This window comes from Gopherus evgoodei, chromosome 3 (genome assembly GCF_007399415.2).
Source record: "Gopherus evgoodei ecotype Sinaloan lineage chromosome 3, rGopEvg1_v1.p, whole genome shotgun sequence".
Taxonomy (NCBI): Eukaryota; Metazoa; Chordata; order Testudines; family Testudinidae; genus Gopherus; species Gopherus evgoodei.
In genome coordinates, this window is record NC_044324.1 from 205253984 (window position 1) to 205279228 (window position 25245).

A 25245-nucleotide genomic window follows, 5' to 3' on the forward strand; every position below is an offset into this window, starting at 1 on the left:
GCAGAATCTGTCTCTCAGACTGTAAGCGTTTGGGGGCAAGACAGCCTGTTGTTATTTGTTTGGCTTGGCACAATGAGACCGTGATCCTGAGTGGGTTTCTTAGTTGCTATTGTAATACAAATATCAAAGAAGAATAACAATAATGCTAGTGTAAATGGATTTGGGCTGTTGTGCAGAATGAATCTGTGCCCCCCTGTTCTTGATTGCACTCTGGTAGGCCGTTCTTCATGGGAGTTGGCGGCACTTACTAGAAATCAGTAGGCTTGTAGGACCAATCCACCGACTGTCATTACTATCAGCAGAAAGGGAAATAACATAATAAATACTAAATAAACTAATTATTGAGTTAGCAGAATATATAGAATAAAAATTTGATTAAATTTCATACATTTTAAACCTCAGCAAAAGCTGACAATTAGTACAAGCATGCGTTTTACACAGATAGACAGGTGAGAACATAGAGCATGATCTAAATTACACTATCTAGGAAACACCTTTTTGCAAAACAGGTACAGCGTGATTGGAGGGGAAGCAAGATTTCAGGGTTTAAGTCATCTCTAACCATGAGAAACCAGGATGAACACTGGGGAGGTGGGAGGTGGACAGATTATCACACAGCTGCTTACTGTGGGCTTCTTTCACTTTCCTCTGAAGCATCTGATGCTGGCCACTGTCTGCAAAGGGACATTGGACTAGTCGGACCATGGGTCTGATCCAGTATAGCAATTCCTATGTGCCTAAATAAAAGACCACAACAGAATAAGGGTAAAATTCTGTCCTGTCGTGCACAAGTACTTTGGGCTGGAGGGGAAGATGCACGGGGAGCTTTGTCTCCCCAACCACCCCTGCCAGGAGCAAGACAGGTTACACTCCTTGGCACTCACTTGAGCATTAAAAAAGGGGCCAGGCCAATACACTTTCTCTCCCAGTGCTACAAGGGACATTTGCCATCTGACTTGCAGTGCAGACCTCTAGCCTTCCTGTCCACATCTGTGATCAGCAGCAAAAGCTGGGGTTTAGTGAGAAAGGACATGTGCTGCCTCTCTTTGGATCTGCAGTAAGGTGTATAGCTGAGCATGTAGCCTGCTGAGCTTTCTTAACCTGCATCGGCAAAAGGGGTCCTCAACCCTCACCTCTACATGCTACTGTGCACACATGGACATGTAGGCATGAGCACACCCGTCTCTTTGGTGAGTTAGAGCAGGATTTCATCCCAAACTGAAGGATAAATATTAACACAGATATGGAGCACAGAAAAAAGAAAAGGGGGATGGAATTAAAGATCAGTCCAATAGATTTGAGATTGATCAGCTGACCCATTAGGCATTCGTACGGAAGGAGGAGTGGTCAGCACTAACCACCACACCTAGACACGGCATTGAGTGGCGGATATCATGGATGGATAGATAGGTATATAAAGGTCATGGTTGACTAGATGTCTTGCAAGATGAGATGCTCCCTTTTGGGCCAGTTCTTGCCTACTTTGGGGGCTGCACTGGCTGGGGGTGAGCCAGATGGGATACTTGGCATAGCACAACTCTCCTGGACATTGCACCCAGAGTTAAACCAGGTGAAGTCCTCTGAACTAGGGCTGATTCTAGTCCAAAATATAGGCCACAGTTGCAATCTAGAAGTTTTCTGATATGTCCCAGTTTTATGAGTGCGTCCAAGAGGCTGCTTTTTTCTTGCTGCTTCAGTCTTCCAGCTTCAGCTGTTTGAATTTAAGAGACTGAAAAAAGTAATCAGAACAGCCAGTCTCTGCCTATTGCATTTTTATCATTTAGGGTTTTTTATATTATTGTGTGCTAAAGGATAGCTCATGGCTTGAAATAACTTATTTAGCTTTGGCCTACTCAGCCAGACTATACAATATGTTATCGATTCCTCCACTACTGGTGAATATTTTAGTGCCCCCATAATGTGGTTTTACTTAAGAAAATGCTGTAAGAATAGAAACTGCCAGGGGAGAACTAGTAAGAATTTATAAGCTAATCATGTCAGTGTAATTGGGTTCTCCAGTGAAAGAAGCTGTGAGAATATTAAACATGCAAGAAATTATTTCTCGTTTCACCCCATCCAGTGCTATGGAAATTCCACTTCTTTTGTTGGAAGGTGAAGGTTGAGAGCAATAATTTTATCAAATTTAGCTATTCCTACTACCACCTACTCAACTCAGTAGTTTAATGGGCATCAAGAAATTAGTTTGAGATACGTCAGTCTTGTGTATTAGCACTTTTTCAAAGGAAGTCTTGCTAATTCGCTTTTAAATTTAGGACCAATGTACTACTACAGCTTTTATAGTGTCAGAGCTATGGGTTGTAATCGTGGGTTTTGTCTTGGTTTGTATAAGTTAAGATAAAACTTTATTGTAACTTTAGAGAACTGTGCTGCATCTCTGAGGCCAAATTCCATGCTCTGTTACACTGTTGTAAATCTGATGTTACTCCATTGATTTAATTACCACTGGTAAAGTTGACAGTTTGGGCAGTTGAACTCTTTTTCGTATCCACAAAGACAAGACCCAGCTACTGCTGGAACAGGGAGAGAACGTTACCATGTTGCAACACAGGGCCCCAACATAGGAATTTTGGTAATGTAGTTAGGTCCTTGATTTGCATGTTTCATCTTTTGGATTTAAATTATTGGTTTAAAGGCACAGGACCAATTCAGCTTTGATTCCATTCGGTTTGTAATGCAAAACCTTAGTGCAAAATATTTTCATTAATTTGGTGCACTTTGTTTTAAGTGAAAACATTGGAGTGGAGCTATTTCCCTTCGGTGACTGAAACAAAAAACCAGCACTCAACTAATGCATGAGAATGCAAAAATGAAACCGACAGGCCCATATTTATAGCATGGTCTGATTGGGGAAAAAATTAATACTTTAAGTGGTGAAATTTAAATGAGATGTTTAAAATCCTTTCTCTGTTAATAATCTAAGGTGTTTCAAAACCACTGATGGGGGATTACTTTTGAAATATGAATGTTATGAATTTTACAAATGTGATTAATACTAGAACGGTGCAAACTACCTGCAAAAATGTAAGGCAAGACTCAAATATCGTAACTCACATAAAACACCACCAGAGTTCACAAGGGATCCCACTCAAGTAAGTGGGACAATGTGAAGAATACACATCATCAGCGTGGTTTAATGTAGCTATGCCAATTTGCAACAGTTTAGCAGAGCACTGGCATATGGAGATGAACAATTATTGGGAGCAAACAGTATCTGAACTCTTCTGAACCTCAGGCTTGATACAGGCTTTGGCCTAAAATTCAGTTCCATTCATATTTTATCTAAACCAACTCATTCATTTTTATATTACAAATGACCTACCTGATTGAAGATAACTCCTGAGAGATCTGTTTGTGTGTGTGTTTACATATGAACTAAATTGAAGTATGTTTTCATCTATATGAATGCCGTCTTTAGATATGGACAATGGCTTGACCATTAAATTTATTTTTATTAGTTTAATTAAAGAAAAATATCAATTATTAAATAGTAACAATTATATTAACACTTCAAATAAAAGCTTTCAGTGGGCAGGGAAGTCTGAGCCACCTGTTGTGATTCAGTAAGATATTGCCTGTGCCTTCAAACTCCATAGGCAGGACACCCTTTCTGGTCAAAGAGCATTGCATGTATGAAATACTTGCAGGAATGTGCTTGCAGGAAGGATAAATTCTGTTGTTAACGGAACTAATGTATAAATAATTCAGGAGACAAATCAAAGGGCTATAGTTGAGTCCTTTCTAAAGGATGCAGTGATGGATTTCCTTGAATATAGCACTAAGGACATAGCTGTAGGCTGTAATGGGAAACCATATGCACAGGCACCTTATATTAGGCTGTATAATTCTTGCTATGAAATGTTGTCTATATTATGGATTCTAATCCAATCTAGAAACTGATCACTCGAGACAAAAGCACTTGTTAAGGCAGGTATGATCCAAATCTGAAACTCTAGTGAAAAGGTTTCAATACAGGGATGGAGATTAGGCCCTAGTAGGAGAGACCTGGCAGTCCAGGCCATTCAACTTGCCAGCACCAAACAGGACCTGATCTATAAAGACATGTCACTATTCCAGCTGGATGAAGGATTCCAGATTGCTCTTTGCATGTAGGACAGGAGTCTGAGGAGTGATAGGAAGATGTTTGATGTGTCACTTGCACAGAACAATTTGGTAAAAAGCATTCAGGCAGGGCAACATATTCCAGCCACGTTGTCTCATGAGTAACAATACAGCCCAGTTGAATGTAATTAACAGTTGTTATTTAAAGACATGGCTAGTATTTATTCTTATTTAAATGTTTATAGAGTCCAATATAAAAGCATTAACCTTAACTACAACATTAGAAGAGAAAGAAATGTACTTTCTCTTATGGGAAAGCAGTATGGAATTTAACAGGAATGAAACAAATGTAGTCCTGTGGAAATGTCATAAGGGCCTACAGAAAGGACTCCAAAAGCTATAGAGTTTGATAACGAGTGATATCATCCTCTTTTTTAAAAGAACATCCTACCTAGCTCTATGGTAGGAACAAAAATTACAATTAAATTATACAGGAGATTCCAAAATATTTCCTCTTTCAAGGGGAAGAAAGAAAAAATCTGTACACACAGTTATAACATGAAAAGGAAAAAGAAAAAGAAAACCCAATGACAAATTCTGTTTCTTGACAGAAAACAATTTCAAACTGCATGACGTTTTTGTTATATTTGTTAAAGATGAACCTTCACATTTCCCCCCCCCCCCCCATACTGCCCCTCACAACTGGGAGAAATTGCCTGTGAACTTTTTAAACCATCACGTTGTCCTTCAAGTCCCTTCTTAAAACTCTTTTGCCGTGGATTCTAAAATTTTTTTGACAAAGTGAGGCAATTGGTGTGCTGAGACTAGTATTGTCACATTGTGTCCTTGTACATCCCCATCTGTCTGTATCCACCAGTTGTCTCTTGGGGCAGGGCTTCACTAAAAATGCTGCAGCGGCATAGTTAATCCACCTCAGTGAGCGGTGGTAGCACTTCTCCCATCAATACAGCTATCTACACCGGGAGTTAGGTTGGTTTAACTGTGTCGCTCGGGGGTGTGGATTTTTCATACCCATGACAGATATAGTTATATCAATGTAAGTTTATATCAGGGGTGGCCAAATTGTGACTCGCATGAAAGTGTGGCTCACAAGCCCCCTCCACCCCTGTATTCTCCACCTACCAGATCAGGGAGGGGAGGAGCTCAGAACCTCTGCCTTCCAGAGGGGTAGTGGGGTAGGAGCTTCTCTCCAGTTGGGAGAAGGGTCTCGGAGCTTCAGGCCTACGAGGCACACCTGCCGGAGTTCGGGGCTTCAGCAGGAGCGGGTTGAAGCCCCAGCTCCTAGCAGGTGCACTCTGGCTCTCGGACTTCTGAAGACTGTCGTATGTGGCTTTGAGCACCAGTAAGTTTGGCCACCTCCTGGTTTATGGCATAGACCTGGCCTTATAGTTGGATTGTAAGGTGTTAGTAGGAGGGACCATCCTTTTGTTCTCTGCTTCTACAGTGCTCAGCACAGTGGGGTCCTACTCCATGACTGGGGCCCCTAGACACTACTATTAACACTGTGTGTACTGCAGTAATAAAGGGACATCTCAAGAGTTTTATTTAAGGAGCTATTTCAATAATTAGCCTGCAGTGTTACCCGACAGTCTGTCTAGCTAGACAACAGTAAAGGGAGTTTTCTGAAAAGTATGAGCTCTACAAGGCAACAGTTAAAATGGAAAACCATAGTTACACAGTGGGCAAGCAATGACTATTTTAACTGGTAGCGTATATACAAGATTACAAATAGGCAACTTGTTGGTTTCTTCAGCTAGATATTGTTTTAAAATAGTACAGCAGCCGCCGCCAACATTCCATGTTTTGTATTGTGATAAAGTTCCTCCTCTACCTTGGTGGGTCCTGCGCTTATTGGCAGATTTGCTCACCTTAGTGATCTCCCCCACAGTCTGGATCAGCTCCTCCTGTGTCTGATCAGGAGTTGGGAGGTTTGGGGGAACCCAGGCCCGACCTCTACTCCGGGTTCCAGCCTAGGGCCCTATGGATTTGCAGCTGTCTGTAGTGCCTCTTGTAACAGCTGTGTGACAGCTACACCTCCCTGGGCTACTTCCCCAAGACCTCCTCCAAACAACTTCTTTATTCTCACCACAGTACCTTCCTCCTGGTGTCTGATAACGCTTGTACTCCTTAGTCCTCCAGCACCACACCCTCTCACTCTCAGCTCCTTCTGTCTCTTGCTCCCAGCTCCTCACACACACTTCCTCTCCTCTGGCTCCTCCCCATCTGACTGGAGAGAGCTCCTTTTAAAATCCAGGTGCCCTGATTAGCCTGCCTTGATTGGCTGCAGGTGTTCTAATCAGCCTGTTTGCCTTAATTGGTTCTAGCAAGTTCCTGACTACTCTAGTGCAGACCCTGCTCTGGTCACTCAGGGAACAGAAAACTACTCACCCTGTGACCAGTATATTTGCCCTCTACCAGACTTCTGCACCCCACTGGCCTGCGTCTGTCACATATCCCTCCCCCCTGCTCAACACCAAAGGGTTGGGCAGCTTGGGATGCCAGACAGTGCACACGTGACAAGCCATCGGCATTGCCATGATGGCTCCCTGCTCTGTGTTGCACACGGAACTGGAAACGTTGGAGGGATAAGAACCACCTGGTCACCCTTGCGTTCTTCTCCTTGTTCCGCTGCATCCATTGGAGAGGGGCTTGGTCGGTCATGAGGACAAATCTGCGCCCGAGCAAGTAGTAGTGCAATGCTTCCATGGCCCATTTTACGGAAAGGCATTCCCTCTCCACCACTGCATATTTTTGTTCCCTCGGAAGGAGTTTCCTACTGAGGTAGAGAATTGGGTGTTCCTCCTCCCCGACCATCTGTGATAGAATGGCCCCCAACCCTACTTCTGATGCATCCGTCTGCAGGATAAATTCCTTGGCGAAATCAGGGGCTATTAGGACAGGGTTAGTGCAGAGGGCAGTCCTTAGGTCTGTGAATGCTTCCTCTGCTGCGTCAGACCACCTCACCAGATCAGGTCCATGGGCTTTTAGTAGGTCAGTCAGGGGGCATGCCCTTGTGCCAAAGTGGGGGATAAATCGTTGGTAATACCCTACTACACCTGGGAATGCCCGGACTTATTTCTTGTGACGTGGTCGCAGCCAATTTTGGATGGCCTCCAACTTGTGCACTTGGGGTTTTACCAGACCTTTTCCCACAATGTTGCCAAGATATTTGGCCTCTGTAAACCCTACAGCGCACTTGGCAGAGTTTGCTGTAAGGCCAACTCGCCTGAAGGTGTCAAGAACTGCCTCCAACTTCTCTAGGTGACTTTCCCAGTCTGGGGTATGAATGACTACATCGTCCAAATAGGCAGCAGCGTAACTGTTATGCGGGCGTAATAGCTTATCCATGAGGCGCTGGAAAGTAGCTGGGGCCCCATGTAGTCCAAAAGGGAGGACAGTATATTAAGACCCTCTGGTGTAGAGAACGCAGTCTTTTCCTTTGCGTCTTCTGCAAGGGGAATCTGCCAGTACCCCTTTGTCAAGTCTAGAGTAGTCAAGTACCGGGCATTACCCAGACGGTCCACTAGCTCATCTATGCGAGATATGGGGTACGCGTCAAACTAGGATACTTCATTTAGTCGCTGGAAGTCTTTGCAAAACCTTGTGGTGCCATCAGGTTTGGGCACCAGCACGATTGGGCTAGACCACTGACTGTGGGATTCTTCGATGATCCCCAACTGTAGCATTTTTTTTTTTACTTCTGCTTTTATTTCCTCCCTTTTGGCCACTGGCACCCAATAGGGCCTCATTGTTATTCTGGCCCCAGGGTTCGTGTCGATGTGGTGATACGTCTCGGTTGTTCTACCCGGTTTTGTCGAGAACACATCTTGGTTCCGGAAGATCATCTCAGACACCACATTCTTCTGGTCTGGTATTAAATCAGGAGACGCTCTCACCTGTTTGGAAGGCTTGTTTTCCTGGGTTAGGTCTTTTTGGACACTTGTGCATGCCTCTTGTGCATGCCAGGGTTTCAGAAGGTTGATGTGATAAATCTGTTCTTGTTTTCGGCATCCTGGCAGCCGCACTTTGTAGGTTACTTCCCCCATGGGTTCAACCACCTCATAGGGCCCCTGCCATTGGGCCAGAAGCTTGCTTTCTGCCGTGGGTACCAACACCATCACCCAATCTCCTGGTTGGAACTGTCAGATTTTTGCCTGGTGATTGTAATAGGTTCTCTGGGCCTCCTGAGCCTTTTCCAAATGTTCCCGTACAATAGGGGTGACACTTGCTATTTGGTCTCGCATCTGTATTACATGTTCTATTATATTTCTCCCCTCATTGGGTTCCTCTTCCCAGATCTCTTTGGCGATGTCTAGTATGCCACGGGGGTGACGCCCGTATAATAACTCGAAGGGGGAAAACCCAATTGAGGCCTGAGGTACCTCCCGGATAGCGAATATAAGGTAGGGTAGTAAGGCGTCTTAATCCTTCCTGTCCCGACTTACCACCTTCCTTATCATAGCCTTGAGGGTTCGGTTAAACCTTTCTACTGACCCATCAGTCTGCGGATGGTAGACTGAAGTTCTCAGGGTATGTATATGGAGCAGCGTACAGAGGTCCTTCATTCATTTTGACATAAATGGGGTTCCTTGGTCTGTTAATATCTCCTTTGGTAGCCCCACTCAGGCAAAGATCCCCACCAGCTCTTTGGCTATCATTTTAGAGGCTGTGTTCCACAGGGAGACAGCTTCTGGGTAGCGAGTAGCATAGTCCAAAACAACAAGTATATATTCGTGGCCCCGAGCCATCTTCTCCAGGGGTCCCACTAGGCCCATGGCTATTTGCTCAAAGGGGACCTCTATGATGGGAAGGGGTACTAAAGGTGCCCTCAGGTGGGGACGGGGACTGTGCAGCTGACACTCTGGGCAGGACGCACAGTACCTCCGTACTTCTTCATGTACTCCGGGCCAGAAGAACCGTTGTAGGACTCGTGCCAGGGTCTTCTCTACCCCCAAATGCCCCCCAAAAAGGTGACTATGATCAAGACTTAATACAGCATTCTGGTGTTTGTGAGGTACTAGGATCTGCTGTATCTTCTGCCCCTGTACTGGTGCAACCCGGTATAAGAGATTTTTCTTCATTATGAAGTAGGGTCCTAGTCCCTGGGTTTTCCCTTCCACGGGGACCCCATCTAATTCAGTCACCTCCTTCCTAATGTTGTTGTACCTTGGGTCTTCGGCCTGGTCTCGTCCAAAATTTCCTCTTCCGGGACTAATCTGCCCAAGATCTAGGGGCCCAGTCTCTGTTGCCTCTACTAGTTCAGAAATGCTAGGGTGGGGGTCAGACTCGGGTGCTTCTCCCTCCGGGGTGGCATCCTTTTCAGCTGCTCGGGTTCACCTGCCTACGAGAGTGACCCTCTGGCTTTGAGTCAGTATTCGGGTTCCCAAGGCCTTAGCTGCCCTCCTTTCCCTTTTTGACTTTCTACCATGTCTGGGACTGGAAAATAAATCTGGGGATATTTCAGAGAAAACCAGGGGTTAACAGTCTACTATGGAGGCCTCACTAACTTCAGGGTTCCCCTTTTCCTCCAATCCTCCTACTGGGAGTAAGTTTCCAAACCCTGGGAAGTCCCTCCCTATGAGCACCGGGTATGGAAGTTTAGGGACTACACCTGCTGCTACCTCTGTAGTGTTCCCCTGAATTTCGAGTTTTACTGGGATGGTGGGGTAATAACCAACTGTCCCATGGATGCATGTTATCCCCGTACGCTTAGCCTGCAGCAACTGACTACACTTCACAAGCTTCCCCGAGACAAGTGTGATAGCACTCCCCGAATCAACCAGTGCTGTGGTCTCTACCTCATTTAGCTTTACTGGTCTGGGGTACATATGTGGGGTTAGTGAGACCCCCACAAGGTGGATTAGGGAGCATGGGTCTGCCCAGTTCCCCAGGTTACACTGCATCGGCTCCTCAGCATTGAGACATTGTGCAGCTATATGTCCCCACTCCCCGCAGGCATAACATCTGTATGGAGCCCTAGGCATTCCCCGGTCTCTTGGTTTGGGCAGTCCAACCTCATGATCCTCTTCTCTCTCAGTTCTCTGACTCTTTGTGGCTTCTGGTGGGCCTTCAGCCCCTCTCTTTTTCCACCTGGGCCCTCCTGGTGGCCCCGTCACTCGAGCTCTAGGGATTAGTGCTGCTAGTTTAACCCGGGGTGCTTCTTCCTTAACTGGTTGGTCAGCTCCCTCACTGTCCTTCGCCCCTCTACCAGTGCAACAACTTCATCATAGGTGGAGGGTTCGTTCTGGTTTACCCAGGCACAAAGGTCTGGCAGTAGTTCCCTCATGTATCGGTCGATGACCAGAACCTGTAGTATCTCTTCTGGACACTGGGACTCTATTCGCAACCACTTTCGTGCGAGATGGATGAGGTCATACAATTGGGACCGCAGGGTTTTATTTTCCTGGTACCTCCACTCGTGATACCGCTGGGCCCGTACTGCAGTCGTTACCCCGGATCTGGCCAGGATCTCTGTTTTCAGCTGGGGGTAGTCTGCTGCAGCCTCTTCAGGCAGATTATAATAGGCCTTCTGGGCCTCTCCACACAGAAATGGGGCCAGGATGCCACACCACTGATCTCGAGGCCAGGCCTCTCATAGGGCTCTCCTCTCAAAGGTCAGAAGGTATGCCTCTACATCATCCTCCCGCATCATTTTCTGCAGCCAATGGCTGGCCCGTATGAACTGCGTCCCATCATGGCCTTGGTTCAGCTCTGTAAGGGTCTTTACCTGGTTTACCAGTTCTTGCAACATAGCTCGGTCTTGAGAAGCCTGGTCCATCAGCAGACGATTAGTCTCTTGCTGCAGCCGCACTGCCTCCTGTTGGGCAGCTGCCTGGACACGGGTAACCTCCTGCTGGGCCACCGTAGCTTGTATCAGTGCCCGCACTAACTCTTCCATTGTGGTGAAAAAAAATAAACCCTCTACCTTTTTTTTTTTAAATCACCCTCCTTCTTCTGCCGCACTGTGCACACCAAGATCCCACTCCTGACACCAGTTGTGACAAAGTTCCTCCTCTACCTTGGTGGGTCCTATGCTTACTGGCAGATTTGCTCACCTCTCCCCCACAGTCTGGATCAACTCCTCCTGTGTCTGTTCAGGAGTTGGGAGGTTTGGGGGGAACCCGGGCCCACCCTCCACTCCGGGTTCCAGCCCAGGGCCCTATGGATTTGCAGCTGTCTATAGTGCCTCTTGTAACAGCTGTGTGACAGCTACACCTCCCTGGGCTACTTCCCCAAGGCCTCCTCCAAACAACTTCTTTATTCTCACCACAGTACCTTCCTCCTGGTGTCTGATAACGCTTGTACTCCTTAGTCCTCCAGTAGCACACCCTCTCAGTCTCAGCTCCTTGTGTCTCTTACTCCCAGCTCCTCACACGCACTTCCTCTCCTCTGACTCCTCCCCCATCTGACTGGAGAGAGCTCCTTTTAAAACCCAGGTGCCCTGATTAGCCTGCCTTGATTGCGGCAGGTGTTCTAATCAGCCTGTCTGCCTTAATTGGTTCTAGCAAGTTCCTGACTACTCCATTGCAGACCCTGCTCTGGTCACTCAGGGAACAGAAAACTACTCACCCAGTGACCAGTATATTTGCCCTCTACCAGACTCCTGCACCCCACTGGCCTGGGTCTGTCACAGTATATGCCCCTGTATCGCATTTCGGTATACTTGGAATGAACAGTGTCCTTTAGACATCCTTTAGACCTGTGCCAAGTCCACACTGATTCACCCTCAACTCCCAGTTTGAGTTTTGGATTCAAAAGAGCCACAAATCCGGAAGCTAAACTCCCAGCTGTATTTTCTGGGGAAACGAGCAGGAATCTGAGTGAAACAAACATACAAAAATGTAACAGCTCCACTGTCGCCTCGTTCTTTTTCTTCTCTTCATGTCTTTCTCCAAGCTCCCTCTGGTATCTCGGTTATGTTCAGCATTTACTTATTCCTACTCTGTTCATGGCCTGAGTCTGTCATGTTTCCTCATGTTGAGTAACACTTACCATTAGCGTTAATGGGATTAGTGTGAGTATGTTCATGTGTGACATGTGAGAGTCCAGATTTCAAAAGGAGGCCCTCAGCATTAGACAGATTTGTAATTAAGCCCCAGACTGGATAATTTCCTCCAGGTTTTATTATGCACGTTTTGATCAGCTTTAGTATCTTCACTAATAATAGGAGAACTTGAAATATTCAAATAATTAACCAAAGGTTTCCCTTGGCCAACTGTCTGAACCTCTGAAATCTGCCACATTGGGGTGGAAATCTCAAAAGAACAGGATTTCTGAGGAGATTTCCAGTCCTTTATTTGGGCTATTAAAGCCTTTCCCACGGTGTTTGTGCACTTCTGTTTCCAGTCCTAGCTAGAATAGAGAAGTGAGAAAAATGTAAGAGAACTGGGGAGAATGTGATGAGGGAGTTACTTTTTTGAATTCTAAAAATTGTTTACTTGTTCCTAGAAGATGATAACTCGGGGCATTTAATATTTATATAAATGAATTATTTTTAGGAACCTGTCCCAACCAGCACTGTATAGCCTTATACTCTGCTGCTTGCACTTATCATCTTGTTTATTTTATTTATGTGATTTAGTCTTCTACACTGTATTAATGTTTCACAAACTTTTGCTAATGTGATAGAAGAATCCCTTGTTAATTATCCCAATGAAAGATGTATTTAAATATAGGAAAGTTAACAAGGAGCCATAGAGATTAGTGACTGCTATCTTCTATTCCTAGTACAAAAACACTGCCTAGCCTCACTTACTCTTCCATCTCTGGAGTTAGCAAACTGGCTAAAGTAAAACATCACTATTCGTATCCAATTAAAAGTGCAGTCCTGCGAATTAAGAAGGAAGGTGTTCTTTATACTACTACTGCTAAGACCAAAGGCCATCTCAATGCCATCATTGGGAATAGTTTTGGGGTATTACCAAACATAATCTCACCACAGAGAGAAAGCATTGCCTTCTGGCAAGCACTTACTTTAGGATACTGGGTCCCTGTTTCTTCTTTTCCCCAAATCTACAGCTACAAGTCAAATGGGATATTTTAAAATGGAAGAAAAAAGCATCTTATTTTGATGCTTTGCTTTTAAAGAATCACTTGTTGGACAGATACAAGCCCATGTCCCTTAGCTTTTGTTCTTACAGCATACATTTTTACAACACTATATCCAGTCACTTATATCTAAAATGACTGACCTCGAGTCTATATGGGTACCTTTAGGCTGGTTTAAATAAGCTATCTGGTGCCGTAATCTTTATTACAAGAGTTCTTCTCCAGAGAAGAAATACATCCTAACAGCAGAAATCCCACTGTGATATCAGTGAATTATAATGCTATTTGCCAACTCGTTTAAAAATAATGAAGTTGCATCGTCCACTGTGTTATGATAAAAGATATGAGGCACTGCTGTGAAATGGGATTTGATATCAAGTACAGTCAGAGAACATACTCTCTTAAAATGACATTGTAGGGGGCTGTATTCATGTGCTCCATGACTTCCAGATCACATTTGCTAGGTAGTTTTTGTAACCTTCAGCACTGCACACATACCCGAGAGCTAGATATTAAACTGTGTTCTTACTCCCTTTTATATTATCAGAAATAAATGGGGGTGGGGGATTAAGATTAAAACTCACAAGGGTAAAATCTTCAGTGAAGTTAATGAGAATTTTGTTATTGACTTCAGTGTAGCCAAGATTTCATCGAAGGTTTCAAGACTCTGTCAGAACATTTCTCTATTCAGTCCTCACCCCTCTTTTCTTGGGGTAAGGTGCTGAAATAACCCCTCCCACTTCCTGGTTGCATGGAGTATGTGGGAGGATACTACTTTCTTTTCCTTTAGCTACTGAGAGGGTTCCATGCATCATGTCTTCAGTTTCATAAGGGGAGTTGGGAGGTGCTTTCTGTTGCTGATGATTGTTACTCTCATAGCGGTATTGGCTCTACAGCAATATCAGTAATTCAAGCTAGTTTGGTCAGTAAAACAAACAGACATGAGTAAAATATGCCCAGGGAGCCAATCTATTGAGCAAAGAAAGTGGTGACAGTTTTACATGGTTTTCCAGCCACACTCAGACCTTAAGTGTACCTTATAAACCTGGTCAGTTAGACGAATAGTATATCCATTTTAACGATCTGGAAAAAGTGGTAAGCAGTGGGGTGGCAAAATCTGCAGATGATACAAAACTACTCAAGATAGTTAAGTCCCAAGCAGACTGCAGAGAGCTACAAAAGGATCTCACCAAACTGGACGACTGGGCAACAAAATGGCAGATGAAATTCAATATTGATAAATGCAAAGTAATGCACATAGGAAAACATCATCCCAACTACACATACAAAATGATGGGGTCTAAATTATCTGTTACCACTCAAGAAAGAGATCTTGGAGACCTTATGGATGATTCTCTGAAAAACATCTACTCAATGTGCAGTGGCAGTCAAAAAAGCGAACAGAATGTTGGGAATCCTTATCTATCACTTTCTTAATAAGATAGAAAATATCTTGTTGACTCTATATAAATCCATGGTATGCCCACATCATGAATACTGTGTGTATTGTGGTCGCCCCCATCTGAAAAAAGATATGTTGGAATTGGAAAAGGTTAGGAGAAGGGAAACAAAAATTATTAAGATATGGAACGGCTGCCATATGAGGAAAGGTTAATAAGAATGGGACTTTTCATCTTGGAAAAGAGACAACTAAGAGGTTTATAAAATCATGACTGGTGTGGAGAAAGTAACTAAGGAAGTATTATTTACTCCTTCTCATAACAGAAGAAGTAGGGGTCACCAAATGAAATTAATAGGCAGCAATATTAAAACAAACAAAAGGAAGTATTTTTTCACAGACGACCTGTGGAACTCCTTGCCAGAGGATGTTGTGAAGGCCAAGACTATAACAGAGTTCAAAAAAGAACTAGATAAATTCATGGAGGATAGGTCCATCAATGACTATTAGCCAGGATTGGCAGGAATGGTGTCCCTAGCCTCTGTTTGCCAGAAGCTGGGAATAGGTGACAGGGGATGGGTCACTTGATGATTACCTGCTCTGTTCATTCCCTCGGAGGTACCTGGCAGTGGCCACTGTCGGAAGACAGGATACTGGGCTAGATGGACCTTTGGTTTCACCCAGTATGGCCGTTCTTGTATTCTTATGTCTCCATAGTGCTTAGTGCCTGATATCAACTCCAGGTTCTAATGAATCCATAAAATGTCTTAGCACAGAAACCTTTGGTGTGCCAAGCAAACAAAATGATAAATGAGAACACTCTGCACATAAAAGATTGCAGAACAGGCTGTGATTAACGGTTAACTGGATTTTTAAAGTCTGCAGCAGTCCATGCACTTTCAGCTTGCTACTGATGTACATTTATCTAAGGCTTGTTTTCTCTTTGACAGATGGATGCCTTGCTTCATGTTTGAATTCATAATTTAACCTGACAGACTCAATTTCTTTTCCACAGGGCCGTAGCGGCAAGGGAAGCATCTATGTCTGGGCCTCTGGAGATGGTGGCAGCTATGATGATTGTAACTGTGACGGCTATGCATCAAGCATGTGGACTATCTCCATCAATTCTGCTATTAATGACGGCCGGACAGCTCTGTATGATGAAAGCTGCTCTTCAACCTTGGCCTCCACGTTCAGCAATGGGAGGAAGAGAAATCCCGAAGCTGGTGTGGTGAGTGCAGATATTATTGTGCTGTTGTCCTGCTCCCTACACTCACACACGTCTGTACGCATCATTTTCTGCTTAGGAGCAGCAGATGTTCCTTTGTTAAAATAATATTTTCTCATTCACAATACCCAACAATGCCCAAACTGTCAGCTGATGAGATGAAAGGTCAATATTGAAAGCAGCAATGACCTTCTGTGTTTTATGGCTGCATGTAGGTGGTGTTCCCTAGTTATCGGAATACAACTTGGAAAGTGAAGCTGGGTCTTATTTATTCATATGTCCTCAGAATTTTTAATTCCCAGGCAGACTTTCTTTGTGTAATTGCATGATAACGAAGAGTTGAAATCCCCAGCATAACACATCACCTCCAATTTTAGGCTAATATAGTCATTGCCAATTTGTCTGTAACCCTGTGTAGGTTTGGCAGAATAAGGTTGATAACGAAACAAGTTCAGGGCAAAGTAGTAGTGAAATATGGAATATTGTCAAGCTTCCTGGGTGGTTTCTGCATAGTCTCACTCTTTGCCAGTCTGGTTAGTGTTTTTCCTGAGAGATTTGGTCTAGGAGTGTGGTTACAGAAATGGTTGTTTATTTAATAGCTTAAGAAGCCTCTAGAGCAAAGGATTAAAGCTCCTTTTTAATGTGTGTAAAACTCTAAATAAACAACCTTGACATTTGCATCACAAATTCCCATTGTTTAATTCAACAGTGATCTATTATTATTATTTATTTATTATTAGCATTGTAGTAACACCTAGGAGCCCCAGGCCTGGACCAGGAATCCATTGTGTGAGGTGCTGTACAAAACAGAAGATGGAGCCTGCTCCAAAGATGACACATTAGGTGTCAGATTATACCTGATAGGTGCAGGCCCATGTTGAGGGAGAGTGGAGCTTCACACCCTAGGGGTACAATCCTTCACAGTTCCAGGTGTGCACTAGGAATGTTTCCACTATGCCACCTCTTGGAAAGGTACAGCATGCTCCTCCCAGCATGCTAGCGTGTGGTGGGGCATCTCTTACTTTAATAGTCTTCAGATCATCCAGGGTGGGATCTGATGTTTAAAAAGGGCCAGGCAGGTGTCTTAATAAAAAGGTCAATGTTTGTCAACAGATACTGCACATTTTCCAGTTATTTCATGTTCTGAGTATAGAGACAATCTGGACTGTCCTAGATCTGTTGTATGAGTTTGAAAATACTGACTTATTTCATTGGGTCAGTTGTATGCATGAAGTGACCTACATTACATACATGACTATCACTGTGCAATTTGCTTGCAGGCTGTCACATTTCCCTCTAGTGGCTAGTCCTCATAGATGGTAGCACCATAAACTACTGCCTGCTATTGGAGTGACTCCTGTAACTCAAGCAGTAGAAGACTTCTATGGTGCTAAAAGTCTTGGGTTCAAATCCTACTGGTGGGGCTTTGTGACATTTATAGAAATATAATCTCTCTATGAATTTTAGATGTTAATGAATATTTACTTCTTACTGTCGTTGTCCAATCACGTGTTCCCACCTGCCCTGTGTATCTACCCATTCTATTTTAAAGGTGATCTAGTAGTTTGAAAGGGCAGTAATTATTCTATTCCTAGTGACAAGTATAATGTTACTCTAATCAACAAGCATTGCCTTCTGTGCTGTTCCATGTCTGTAGCACAAGGGAGAATGAAATAGCTAGTCTTACACATTTTTTTTTGATATTTTTGCAGGCTACTACGGATTTATATGGCAACTGTACCTTACGTCATTCTGGAACATCTGCAGCTGCACCTGAGGCAGCTGGCGTGTTTGCATTGGCACTGGAGGCTAAGTAGGTTTAGGAGCAGAGGAATTTTTTGTTTTTTTGAATTACTTGTCTGTCATGCTGAAGTTAAGAGCTGTTAAAGCTAGAACAGCCAGATCCAAAGCCCACTGAAATAAATAGAAAGACTCCTATTGACTTCAAGGGCTTTGGATCAAGCCCTGGGTGCAGAAACTTAGATGAGCTTATGTAAATAATGCAATGCCCTAATTTGTATAGTGTATATAATGTGCACTGCCTTATTTTCATATATTGATTCGTTTTACAGATATTTCCTCCCCTCCCTACCTGCTTTGTCTCTGGCTGCCTGCTGATGGGCCCTTCATAGTCTTTCTCTGACTCCACCGTCTGTCTCCCCAGTGCTCCCTCCCCAAGCTGACTCACCTGTTTCCCTCCTCCAGTTTCCTCTGTCCCCACTTCTGGCTGTGTCCCCATGGACTCCCCCCACCTCTTGAATTTCCCTCTGCTCTACCACCAGTTGCTCCCTGACAATATAAACCCTGGCTAGCATCCAGTTCCCCCCCCCATGGATGTAGAGGTATGGCTAGAATGACTGCCTACACAGCACCACTGTCTCCATCATGATGCCCTGTGCACTTGCCATATTTCTATAGCTGTGAGCAGACTGGAGTCTGTGCTCCAAACAGGGTCTCTTTAGTTTGAGTTCTGGAGGACTAATAGGTATCTCTATGATCTAAAATCCTAGAACAGTCTGTGGGAGTCTGACCATAGAGAGTATGTCTACACTGCAGCTGGGAGCAAGCCTCCCAATCTCATAGGCTTTATGGTCAGAAGGGACCATCGTAATAATCTAATCTGACCTCCTGCACATTGCAGGCCACTGAACCTCACCCATCCACTCCTGGAATAGACCCCTAACCTCTGGCTGAGTTACTGAAGTCCTCAAATCATGGTTTAAAGACCTTATGTTATAGAGAATCCACCATTTACACTAGTTTAAACCTGCAAGTGACCCATGCCCCATGATGCAGAGGAAGGTGACCCACACCCCCAGGATCTCTGCCAATCTGACCTGGTGGAAAATTCCCAAATATGGTGATCAGTTAGACCCTGAGCATGGGGACAAGACCTACCAGACAGATACTTGGGAAAAAATTCTCAGTAGTAACTCAGAGCCCTCCACATTTAATGTCCTGTCTCCAGCAGTTGAGGATTTTTGCTACCGGCAGTCACCCATGGGTAGGCAGTCACCCATGGCAGTCACCCATTGTAGGCAGTCTCAGCAGATAGACTTGGGCTAGCATGCTAAAAATAGCTAAAACCTGAGCCACAATGTCTATGCTTTTATTTTTAGTGCATTTACCTTACTGAGTGTTCAAATACACCAGTCCTTTCAAACTTATTATGGAAAGAGAAAACCATCCTCTCTTCGTCATCATCATCATGTTCCTATTACGCCTCTGGCCTTTAGGGCAGTGACGAAGCTCCTCCACTCCTGTCTGTTCCTGGCAAGTCTTTCAATGGTTCCCCAGCTGTGCCCCAGGTTTTTCAGTTCGGCTTCCACGGCACTTCGCCATGTTGGTTTTGGGCAGCCTTGTTTTCACATGCCTTCTGGTGTCCATCTTATTGCTACTCTGGTGATGGAATCAGTTTCCATCCGAAGCACATGACTGATCCACGTCCAACACCTCCTGGCAAGGATAGTGCTCAGATCCTCTTGGCTGCACTGGGTCAATAGATCTTCGTTTGAGATTGTTCTGGGCCAAAAGATACGGAGGATTTTTTCTGAGGCAGGTTTTATGGAATGAAGACAGTTTTGGCCACGTCATTCTTTCTTATTCTTCTTCTAACACCACAAAATAACAACCTTTTCTATGTTATTCTTCCATAGCCTGGATCTGACGTGGAGAGACATGCAGCATCTGACAGTGCTCACCTCCAAAAGGAACCAACTTCATGACGAAGTCCATCAATGGCGTAGAAATGGTGTTGGTCTGGAATTTAACCATTTGTTTGGCTATGGAGTCCTCGATGCTGGGGCAATGGTTAAAATGGCAAAAGACTGGAAGACTGTTCCAGAGAGATTCCACTGCGTTGGAGGATCAATACAAGAACCTGAGTAAGTGAAGACAATGCTCTTTTTCCAATCTATGGAGTTTGTTCCCTTTCAGGCACTTCAGTGATCACAGACAGACACACACAGAAACAGTGACTCAAGACACCCTCAGTATCAGATTTTCTCCCAGAAATGTATGTCCCATACTGCCCATCCCTCTCCTTGACAGCACAAATATTTTAAGTCTATCACTCCTTAAAAGGAATAATATGCCACCTGATTATCTCAAATAGTTATTCAGACACTTAAATTTAAACTCACTGGTTTCGATAAAACAGTAAAACAAGTTTATTAACTACCAAGAGAGAGATTTTAAGTGAGTTCAAGTAATAAGGCATAAAAATCAGAAATGGTTACAAGAAAAATAAAGATAAGATGTTTCCTAAAGCCTAATTTAACAAACTGTACTAGAATCAAGCAAAATGTCTCACTATATGATCCTGCAGATTATGGACCAAATTCTCAGGTCAGGACCCCTCTGCAGAGTATAACACCTGCTTCCTTTGTCTCTTTGAGTCCAGTGAATGCAATTGGCAGGGAGAGACAGGTGCCTTGGAGTATTTCACCTTCCTTTTTGTAGTTTCAGTCCCCCTCTTGAAAAATATTACCAGCTAGGCACAGGACACAAAGGCTATGTGGAAGGATGTTCACTGCTGGCTTTTACTCACATGTTTGAACTCCCTTTGTCATCCCTTCCTGCTTGATGACTCTGTTTACTGCTTAAATGCAAATTAAGTAGAGCATATATTCCTTTGTTTGGGACAGACCTGTTTGCCAATTTCTGTTTTGGCAGAGCTGTGGGGTTTAAAAAATTGCTAATCACACCATACAGGAGAAACTTATAGCTTCACGTACCATGTTACCACACATATTTTATCAGGAAAGTACTGACCAGCAAATCATGACTTTTCAAATGATACCTTAAAAAGCATACTTTGTAAAAAGATTATTACAATAGTGTTTGGGTATAAACACATGGGTATATTCTGTTACAATGTGATATATTTAAATTTGGCAATTTCCTATTCTAGTGGATAATTTTAACTCCAGAAAATGATAACAATCACTCACAGGTTTCAAAGATTCAGTTTGAACATTACAGCATTTAAATGTGTTTATTTTGTGTTTTCCACATCTCTAATTGCCAGCTAGGTAGGCAAATTATTTTCTGATTACTTTTGTGTGCAAAGTAGAATGAGTCAACAAGTGAGTCAATTAATACTAATTGACTACAACAGCTAAAGTTCAATTTAATTATTTGAAATACTAATCTAATGATGGCCAATTTATGCCTATAACATTTTCAATTTGGCTTTTCAGTGCCATTGTTTAAAGGCATTATTATTTATAGGAAAAAGAGAAGAAAGCAATGTACCACCATGGCACAGAGCTAAGATAGGCCAGGAAGACTGTAAGTTGGTTTTGCAAAATCTCATCCGTTAAATTTTGTTTCTGCAAAACCAAAGCCAAGGGATGATTCACATTTGACCGAATAACTAAAATGCAGAATGATTATGTTTATAAAGACAAATTGGGCCAAAATCTCCCCTCAAGTAGAGCTGGGCAGGATGAAAAATCAAATCATCAACAATATTTGCATACTGAAAACCCTTTTATTTTCCATTTTGGATCAATTGAAATGTTTTGTTGTGATAATTTCAAAATGTTTTGTTTTGATTTCATCATTCTTTTCTTTTTAACCTTTTTCAGTTGTATTAGCTTCAATTTCTAAACAAAAATTTGTTTCAAACTGGAAAACGAAATTTTCCATTTAATAACTTTTTTCTGACTTTTTTTGCATGGGAAAATCTGTCAATTGCAACCCTTTTTCATGAAAAGTTTGGATTTTGATAACTCAGCATTTTTTAATTAAAAAAACAATGTGTTGAAAAATTTCTGACTGGCACTGCCTCTATCACTTTAATGCAGCACCCTTAAAGTAAATGGGGATTATTCTGGGGTAAATGAAAGAGGTTAGTCCGTTACGTCTGGCTGTGTCCAAAAGTTAAAATTGTAGAGACATCTTGTGAGCATATTCAGCAAAAAATTGCTTAGTACTGTACCTAATAGTCTCCTCCTTTCTTAATTTCCCAGTCACATTACCACTACTGAAATGTATTAGATAGAAGTATGCAGTTGTTTTGCAGTGATTAATGTCACCCCATCAAAAAGGATCCTCAACTGAAAGACATGATGGGATGGCAAAATAAATGAAAGTTGGTGCTCTTTACTGCTAAAGTATTTTTAAAGAGGTGCTTTGCCCCAGTGGAGGTATCTAGGGAACAAAGGATATGGCTGGAATGTATTTGCTTTCCAGGGATTCCCAGGTACAAGAAAGCCTTATCTACGCTGTGATAAAAAACCCATTGCTCCAAGTCTCAAAGCCCGGGTCAGCTGACTTGGGCTGGGTCTGCCAGACTAAAAACTGCTGTGGAGACGTTTGGGCTGGGGCTGTGAGACCCTCCCCACGCCATAGGGTCTCAGAGTCCGGGCGTCTACACTGCAATAGTATAGCCCCACAGCTGATCCCGGACTGTCCAAGTCAGCTGACCTGGGCCAACCGCAGCCATGCCACAGGTCTTTTATTGCAGTGTAGACGTTCCTTTCATGGCTGCTCAACTTGCCAAACAGCCCCAGAAACTGGAGGGGAGGCCCAAAAAGTGTCTTGAAGCCACCTTTTCACATCCTCCTGAGCTATGCCTAGCACTGCTCGGACAAATTCCAAGATCTAGCTTTCTAAAGGGGAGGTTTCAAAGGCACAAATGATAGGCCATTTCAATGACAGTCAGGCACCTTACTTGAAACTGTGTTTGAAAATCTCTCTCTAATCTGTTACGGACTCAAGCCAGAAAATACTAGCGTACATGTGATTCATCTAAAATATTTGTGTTTTATGTAAATGTCTAATAATACAGTGTTGATGCCACACATCCGACATGTCTCTTGTGTGGATAATAAAATTCATGATTTGCAACATCTTTATACTTTGGGTTTTAAAATAAAATCAAAACCCATATGAAGAGGATCCAGCCCATCTCCAGCGATTCTGCTTGGATAATGAGAAGTGTAACTGACATTTTGCTTCAGCCATGGATAATTGTTTTATTTTTGTAGTTGGGCATTGCTGCCGTAATGTTTTCTATATTTAGGTTGGTGAGCACAGGATAGACCGGAGTGTGCCATAGCAACACTGCTGATTAGCAGAAACAAGCTAGGGAAGAATCTACAGCCTATTGTGTGTGATGTGACGAAAAGACATCAATATTTAAAGTTTGAGATTCTCTAGGCTTCAAAATGGAGGAAATATGGATGCCAACAAGACCTCAATAATGACACCACACCATTGGAGGTTGTGTCGACTTCTAGCCAAGTGTCCTGAGCTTGATTAATTTGATCTGCATCATTGCTGATTTATAACTGTTCAAAGAACGTTTTTTCAAGTTTTACTGGCATAATAACATATTTCACATCTAAGAGACTTAAATCAGCCTCCCTCCCCATCTACAGCTGATGCATGCAGTGTAGCAAATCAGATTTGGAAGATAAAATCTTCATAGCATTATACCTTTATTTCAAACATTTTATATTATTAATATTGTGATAGACCCAGCCAGTTGGGAACAGCAGAGTAGTAGAAGGGAGATATACTGGCCATTGGATAAGCAGTTTTCTGTTCCCTGAGTGATTAGAGCAGGGGCTGCTCCAGGCTAATGAGAACACTTGACTCCAATTAACCTGCTGAGAGTCAGGTGAGGCTGTTAAGCACCTGACTCTAATTAAGGCCCATCTGATGCTATAAATGGGCTAACTCCAGTCAGGCCAAAGGGAGCCAGGGGAGAGGAAGTGGGTGTAAGGAACTGAGAGCAAGAGGCGTGCAAGAAGCTGAGAGTGACTAGGCATACTGCTGGAGGACTGAGAAATACAAGTGTTATCCAACATCAGGAGGAAGGTCCAGTGGTGAGGATAAAGAAGGTGTTTGGAGGAGGCAATGGGGAAGTAGCCCAGGGAGTTGTAGCTGTCACGCAACTGTACCAGGAGGCACTTTAGACAGTTGCAGTCCACAGGGCCCTGGGCTGGACCCCGGAGTAGAGGGCAGGCCCAGGTTCCCCCTAGACCTCCCAACTCCTGATCAAACACAGGAGGAATTGACTTGGACTGTGGCTTCTACCAGAGGGGAAGGTCTCTGGTCTGTTTCCCGATCAACAGGGTGAATCTGTGAGGCAAGCAAATCTGCCAATAAGCACAGGACCCACCAAGGTAGAGGAGGAACTTTGTCACTATATGTACAATGGTCAAGATTCTGCTCCCTTTATACACACTGAGTATTTACTTATTCCTCAGGTAGTCCCGGTAAGGTACTACTCCATGCATTTAAGGGGAACAGAATCTGGCCCAAAGCCATTAGTAATGCTCTATGAAAGGCAGAGTGGCCTAGTGGATAGTGCAGTTGCCGGGGCCTCAGGAGAGATGGGTTTTAGTCCCAGCTCTACTACTAGTCTGCTAGATTACCGTAGACAAATTACTTTGCTACTTTGTGCCTCAGTCTCCCTATCTATAAAATGGGCATTATGATCCTGACTTCCTTTGTAAAGCACCTTGAGATCTATGATGAGAGCTATGTAATATCATCATTATAGCATAAGACTCAGGATTTACTTCATGATCAACACTGTCACTTTTGAGAGGAGACAGGCTTATGGCCACACCTTTGTGAAATGCTTTCTTTACTGCTCGTAGAAGAATTGTGCTATTTTGTTATTATTGGGAAAGAGTGATAGTTAAAGGTGTAGCAGTTTGTACCCATTTCTCATCAAAATAATACATTCAAAATAAAAACATTATTAAACAGCATGACAGTGATCTTGTAATAATTTACCTCCTTCTTACTTTACTATACTAAAAAACCTAGGCTGGTACAGAGCCTATTTATCTTAAAAAAAAAAAAACAAAAAAAAATCCCCATTTGGATACTGTTCTGGATTTTAAGATGTTTTAATAAACTTTATTCTAAATTATTAAAATAAAGAAAAGGTCACATTTTCATGTACATTTCAGAAAGCTTTAACAAAAACCACCTTAGGTTTGGAAAGTGCATGGAAGTTAAAGGGAGAACACTGAATGATGCTTCTTCCCAGGTTGCCCCCTCTTAATCTGAATTAATTTCGTTAATAATCAGTAATTAATAACAATATCTTACATGTACAACAGTGCCTTTCCTCTTAAAGAATCCCAAAGCACTTTACAAACTTCACATACTCTTAAAACAGCTGAGTTAGCAATCTCACTCCTGGGAAAAAAATGCCATGGGAGCTTTAATCACTACAGGTAGTCTAAGCCTCAGTTTTACATCTCATCTGGGGAAGACAGCACCTCTAACATCAGACTGGAACATGCATTCAGTGCAGACTCAATGGTAAGAGTGCCAGCTGCTGACTCATTAACACCCACTTCCTTCAACCCTAAAGTATTTTGGGGACATTTACCAACCAAATATTGCTCAAACCCAAGCCTGCTTAACCTACGAGGTCTGAAGAGATCAAGGAGATAGGAGGTCTCACTGAAGCCACAGGCTATACAGACTCTAAACT

The 25245-nt window shown here is 43.2% G+C and overlaps 1 protein-coding gene across 1 annotated transcript in view; it reads left to right on the forward strand.

Moving 5' to 3' along the window:
- The window catches only part of PCSK2 (proprotein convertase subtilisin/kexin type 2), a 194845-nt gene that overhangs the window by 163797 nt on the left and 5803 nt on the right, over positions 1–25245 (forward strand). Inside the window, exons 9-11 of the mRNA XM_030557861.1 lie at positions 15564–15779; positions 17489–17589; positions 19433–19660. Of these exons, the coding sequence (XP_030413721.1) occupies positions 15564–15779; positions 17489–17589; positions 19433–19660 (545 nt within the window). The remainder of the gene's footprint in view (positions 1–15563; positions 15780–17488; positions 17590–19432; positions 19661–25245) is intronic.